Source organism: Sander vitreus, chromosome 12 (assembly GCF_031162955.1).
Source record: "Sander vitreus isolate 19-12246 chromosome 12, sanVit1, whole genome shotgun sequence".
Classification (NCBI taxonomy): Eukaryota; Metazoa; Chordata; class Actinopteri; order Perciformes; family Percidae; genus Sander; species Sander vitreus.
The window spans coordinates 5,821,964-5,828,442 of NC_135866.1; the positions used below are offsets into that span (position 1 = coordinate 5,821,964).

At 36.7% G+C, this 6,479-nt stretch overlaps 1 protein-coding gene across 2 annotated transcripts; it reads right to left on the reverse strand.

The window, feature by feature from the left end:
* Positions 1–261: 261 nt before the first annotated feature.
* On the reverse strand, positions 262–5,200 carry fcer1gl (Fc receptor, IgE, high affinity I, gamma polypeptide like). Of its 2 annotated transcripts, none has more exons than XM_078263375.1 (5): positions 4,978–5,200; positions 4,730–4,821; positions 4,123–4,161; positions 3,159–3,270; positions 262–2,596 (listed from the first exon to the last, which is right to left on the reverse strand). In XM_078263375.1, the coding sequence occupies exons 1-4, from the start codon at positions 5,030–5,032 to the stop codon at positions 3,172–3,174; spliced, it is 285 nt and encodes a 94-aa protein (XP_078119501.1). In that variant the 5' UTR covers positions 5,033–5,200; the 3' UTR covers positions 262–2,596; positions 3,159–3,171. The 2 variants fall into 2 exon arrangements, with proteins under 2 accessions (XP_078119501.1, XP_078119502.1); XM_078263376.1 differs by having other exon boundaries at positions 3,241–3,270; positions 4,978–5,169.
* Between the last annotated feature and the right edge of the window lie 1,279 nt (positions 5,201–6,479).

Below are 6,479 nucleotides of genomic sequence, written 5' to 3' on the forward strand. Positions count from 1 at the left end.
AAACCCACCTCTTTTCCATGGCTTTTGACACTTTGTATGATGTGGAAATTACTTGATTGTATTGATTTGTTTTTACTGTATGGCTGGTATTATCTTTTTCTCATGTTCTTTGTATTTTACACCTTGTGTGAGTTGTCTATTTTATGTCTTTTATTTATTCCTCTGTGCAGCAATTTGGCCCACTGTGGTGGTTTTTTAAAGTGCTCTTCAAATAAATTGTGATGATGATGATGATGAAAAACATGAAATGAAATCAGACCGTTTCATGCATATGGGTGTTTATTCACATGGCCTGTTCTCCCCCAAAATGTATATACACAGCATGTTGAAACAAGTGAAACACCCCTGCTGCAGTCATTCCCTTTATCATCAGCTTAATACATCAAATGCATCTCTGTGGAATGTTACACTGTTAACAGAAAAGTGCATAGAGAGCTTAAAGTCTATAAAACGGCAGCAGTAAAACACACACACACACACTCAGCTTAATTCAACTTAACGGCACTTTTCACACACAAAAAAGAAAACCCATAAAAAAGAAAGGAGAGAATATGAGAGAAAACAAAATAAAAAAGTCCCTTGGTTTTATAATGTAGGCCTACTTTGAGACAACAAACTCCTACAGAGGCCTCAGCAGAAAGGTTGGTTAACACAGTTACAAGCCAATGAGTAAAAGTAGGCTAGGCAATGTTTCTGTATTTATTGTTTGTTGTGTGTTTATTGTTTATTTCATATTCATGTTTAATATGTTAATGGATGCACCAACAACCGAGGCAAATTCCTTGTAAGTGATAGGCTACTTAGTTGGCAATAAATCCCTTTCTGATTCTAATTTCTGATTTTGGAGTATAGCTGCATACGTAGGCTTTGCCTTTTTAAACGTGCAAAACACACACACACACACACACACACACACACACACACACACACACAAGCCAAGGTTGATTGAAATATATGTATTGTCTTCTTATTGTCTTCTCTCACAGAGGCATGTTTAATGGCTATCATTGATAATGATCATATGAGCGATAACCCAGAAAACATGTATAGGCTGATAAATACAAATTTCACCAGTATCCAAATGCCGCTGTGACTCCAAAACGGAGTATCTTTTCTTTCCCAGGATCAGGTGGGTATGTTGCAAGAGAGGCTGGATGAGTGAGTGAGTTTCCTGTGTCAAAAAGCCTGAGGGAAAGTGCAAAGCCACAGAGTGCACACGCTCTTATGAATCTGTTTTGAATACTTTCCCAGTTATGTTTCTATGTAAATATTTGGTGAGACTGTCACACATGCAGAAAGAAACATCTTTTACAGTGAAAGATTGTGATTGCCCTCTGGTGCTGTTTTATTTTTCTGCCATGAATGAGCATTTTGGGAGACTTTATATATACTGTCCAGACTTGAGGGGGGAATTGGTTAATTATTTCTATTTAGAGGATCGAAACTAACTTTGGTTTTAAATATTCCTCCAAAAATCAAGATGATTTGACACAAATGAACATGTAATGTTAAGAGTGTTATTATTTAAAGCATGTCAGAGAAAACTAGAACAATTAAAACCAGTTCTTCAGTTGTTGTTTTTTTGGTATTTGAAAGCTTGAGTGATATTGCAGGAATCAAATGTTTCCCATAATGAAATGTTGTGTTTCAAACACTGAAATAGGATAACCAGATTGATGACAATGTGTTATATCCAGTATAGAGTATATCCAGTCATTTCTCAAGTCCAAGTCTGTTTATTAATACTCATGGGCAGCTTCAAACCCCTGAAACCATTACATAATGTGGACTAATCAAATGTAGTTAATAATAAGTAGGGTTTAGTCGATTAATCAATTAGTTGATCAATAGAAAATGCATTTTAAAAACCAAAAATGGCTAGTTCTAGCTTCTTTGTTGTGAGAATCTGCTGATTTTCTCTGTTTTGTATAATTGTTAATTTACTATCTTTAGGTTTTGGACCGTTGGTCAGACAAAGAAAGACATTTGAAGACGTCACTTTAGGCTTTAGGAGATTTTGAAGAGCATATTTTATAATTCTCTGACATTTTATACAGCAAAACATCGAAAAAGTAATAATAATCAGATGTATTGTTATTAAAAAGAATCATTAGTTGCACCCCTACTAATGAGTTGTAACACATTTCATGTTTTTTTCTTTTACACAGCGAAGTAAAAATAGTTCTTAGTTCAACCAAAGAAAAAGGGAACACGTGAACAGAAAAGATCCATTTCAACTTCTGTTTTCTACTCGGGTAAAACTAGCTCTGAAACTCAGAGCGACTGCACAGTGAAAACACTCGGACGCAGCCTTTATTAGTGAATTGTTACATTCATTTAGTTTTATCATTTCACACATGCAAAGTTTAGAAATGGGAGTAGTTTTTTTTTCTTTTTTTTTACAAAAAGAAAAGGGAGAAAAGTCATGTATAGAAACTCACGCAACTTAATATACAGCATAAAGCTCGGAGAGATATGACACTGCGTTTGTGTGCTCAGCATCCTCTCTGCACCCGGCCCTCTTCTTCCATCAGACGATAGGCTTTTTATAAATTTTGATGGTCTCGTAGGTATCAGTGCTTTGAGAGGTCAGACCCTGCAGGACACAAACATGATGCTAGTGAGAAGTAACAGATACCTGACTCAAAAAGTTAAAAAAAAAAATAAAAATAAAAATATATATATATATATACACACTACCGGTCAAAAGTTTGGGGTCACTTAGAAATTTCCATTCCACTCCATTATAGACAGAATACCAGCTGAGATCAGTTGCATTGTTATTTTAACCAGGGCAGCAGTTGTTAGATTACATTATGTGCTTACATAATTGCAAAAGGGTTCTCCAGTGTTTTCTCAGTTAGCCTTTTAAAATGATATCAGATTAGTAAACAGAATGAGCCTTTGGAACATTGGATGAATGGTTGCTGATAACGGGCAATGTAGATATTGTATTAAAGATCAGCTAACCACTCAGATCAGCTGGTATTCTGTCTATAATGGAGTGGAATGGAAATTTCTAAGTGACCCCAAACTTTTGACTGCTAGTATATATATCTATCTATCTATGTTACATTTCTACAAAACAATGTCTAAGTGTGGTGTTTCTTTACTGACAGGTAGGCAAGTAAAAAAAAAAAAAAAAAAATGTCCTTTACCATTCGCTGTGCGTTAAGCTGTCACTTTTCCTTCAAGTGCCTTTTTAAATGTCTTTTTAATCATTACAATGAGAACTCTCACCGCATAGATGCCTCCCTCAGTGGGCTGCTTCTGTGGGACGGAAACAGTTTAAAGGAATTATCATAAGAGTGCTGCAGTAACAATCCTTTCTTCATAAACACAACAGAGCCGTGGCTGTCATGTGAAATATCCAGTTCCTCTTTTCAGCCATTTGGCCGGTGGTGGAATGTAACTAAGTACATTTACGCAAGTAGGCTATTGTACTTAAGTAGCCTACACACACGTCTTTTCTTTTTCATGCCACTTTCTACTTCTACTGCGCTACATTTCAGAGAGAAATATTGTCCTTTTTACTCCACTTCATCTGACAGCTTTAGTTCCTTTACAAATGACTTTTAATACTTTAAGTACATTTTCCTGATGCTACTTACATACTTTTACTTAAGTAATATTTTCAATTCAGGACTTTTACTGGTAACAGAGTGTTTTTTACAGTGTGTTGTTAGTACTTTTATCGAAGTAAAGGATCTGAATGCTTCCTCCACCGATGCATTTGGGTGTGGATTATTTTATTCATTCTAAGCTTTGAGGATCAATAATTAATTGCCATTTTGCATGTATAGGCTATACCAATTAACAGGAAGTTGGATCTGACACATTTGTTTTCTGTGAAACAACACTGGAGGAAACTGTGACTGTGTACAGTGTATAAATAATGTAGGTTGGTGGTCAGCTCGAGTTTACAGGAAATGATAGACTGGGGTTGGCTTTAAAGCAGAACTACTGCTTTTGAAGGTCGAAATAGCCTACCCCCCAAAAAAAAAAAATCAAAAAGGAGCCAAAGCATTTGAATATCATTTTCGCAGGACATTTCACAGAAATCACACCCGTCTTATTTTTGTGTTTTAGTTTTTTCACAGTAATAAAGAACTTCAATTTTACCTCAGGGGGGTTGGCAAGCGTTTTATTGGCTGGACCCATCTGTCAAAAAGAAATAAAGAATAAATAAATCATAAAGCACACGATGGAGTGATTCACGTCATATTTATAAGCAGGTGTAAATTAGACTTCAGTGTGTGAGAGATGGATCTGATAAAAGTGCTGAAATATTCAAGACGATGTGAAGAGTTTTGCTTCTAAAAATGAGCCGACGATTGGAGAAAAAAAAATTTGTCAGATACATTGCTACACTTGAACATTAAAGTCAAAAAAATATGAAAAGGAAAAGCATACAGAGCTATATGATCATTTTACGACAGAATAATCTATGTTTGTTTTTTAAGCTGGTGGAGCATTTTCACGTCTCTTGCCACTTCAAATATAGAACATCTTTGAACACAACTCTTCAAATATTGTGATGATTACATGATTGTCAGCTTTATAACTCTGAAGAACGTTCACACGCAAGCACAAGGAACAGTTGTGAACTTTCTAACAGCCATCATGGTGGGGTGTGTGTGTGTGTGTGTGTGTGTGTGTGTGTGTGTGTGTGTGTGTGTGTGTGTGTGTGTGTGTGTGTGTGTGCGTATGTTGTTCCAGTTTGTCTTACCCTCAGTCTGCAGTATAAGACGGTGAGAATGACGCCGTAAACGATGAGAATCCCATCCAGGATGAAACAAATGTTCATTTCTCTGATGGCCTCTGCACACAGAAAAACACATCACCCTCATCATTCCCCTTCATCACCTCCAGCATAATAGTAGTTTCATCCATTTACTGTCTAAGAATTTGCAGTGCTACAGGTATCTTTAAAAACAAAACAAAAATCCCCCCCCCATTACATTTCCTCCTCCTCACCGGTGCCTGTGGGACACATAATCAGAAAGGCAGCGATGAGCGTTGCGTGTGCCATCTTACCGTCTGGGCTGTAGATTAGATGAAGGGTATGTTTTGATGCTCCCTTGTCGGCTGTCAGCGAGATCTCTTGAAAAAAAAAAAAAAAAGTAGCTCTGTGCGAACAGCAGCGAACAGGAAGTCCGGGGCTCTGTCCGTTTTTTTTTTTCTTCTTCAAAATGTGAAACCACACGCCTCCCACACTGCCATCCTCTCTTTACAGAAGTTCCTGCCTATCGTTGGTTGAAATATTGCTCAAATCCAGTGACAAAGCGCTGTCAACACCATTAAATGAGAACAGACACAATATTAAACAGAAAGCAGAATCTGGCCATGTCTCAAAACCACTAATAGCCAAACACAGATGGTCATTTTGTTCGTATGCACGTAGTAATGTTCTTCTAACTAGTAATGTTCTTCTAACTAGTAATGTTCTTCCTCTTTTTAAAACGTGAGTCATTTTTAAAAAGATAGCTTTAACTCCATCAACATCCCAAGCTTCAAAATAAGCCACAACAAAAAAAAGAAGCCTTATAAGGAATAAATGGTTTAATAATATGGAAAAAAGGCCTATCACACTATACAAGCTACAGTTACCAAAAATGAAGAAAATACATGACAATTCTACAAAGTTTTTTTTTTTTCTTTCTTTTTTACAAGCCACTTGTTTTTCAAAAGTGAAAACATTCAGAAAAATTGCATCGTCATAACTTAGGCACCTTTCAAAATGAGAGGAAACAAGTTATTATAAAAAGGTTTTGGAGCCCGAAATGACTCTAGCATGCTTGTTTTTTATATATATAAACATCAGCCTTTTGAACCACTCTGATGAAATGCCATACACATTGGCCCTGGTATTTGGTATCTTTTTTTTTTATTTAATTAAATTTTTTTTTTAGTAATGTAAAGGCCTTTTAAAACCATATTTTCACCAGAAAGAAAAACAGTCAGTCAAACTGTAGGTAGATGCAATATATCGGCTCAAGTGTCTACATCAGGCGAGTTTCGGCTTTACAGTAAGTTTGTTCAGGACCTGGAGGAGGAGGATCCAGTGAGGACAGATGTGCCCCATCGCTGGTCCTCCAGATGTGGAGAGTAAGGCTGTGGGATGGAGGCAGCGTGTTCACTGTGCTTGTATCAGCTTGTGGCACAAGGCGAGGCGGTGATGCTAATGCTGCTGCTGTGCAGAGAGGAGTTACAATCACACGTCTAGGTTTCGGATTTTTGTTGAAAGTCATAAAAATGTTGAAATTCATTAAAAAAAAATAAAAAAAAAATAACAGACGTCGTCTTGTAGTTTAACTACAGCTGCCTGAACTGGACTGACTTCCTTAATGTGTACATTGTTAAAAAGCCTGGAATAGACCATGACACAAGGGCGTAGGTTTAGTTTCAACATTGGGGGGGGTCTGGAGTTTTGAGCATCCAACATTAAATTTCCTGCATAAAAGACATGAAATCACATC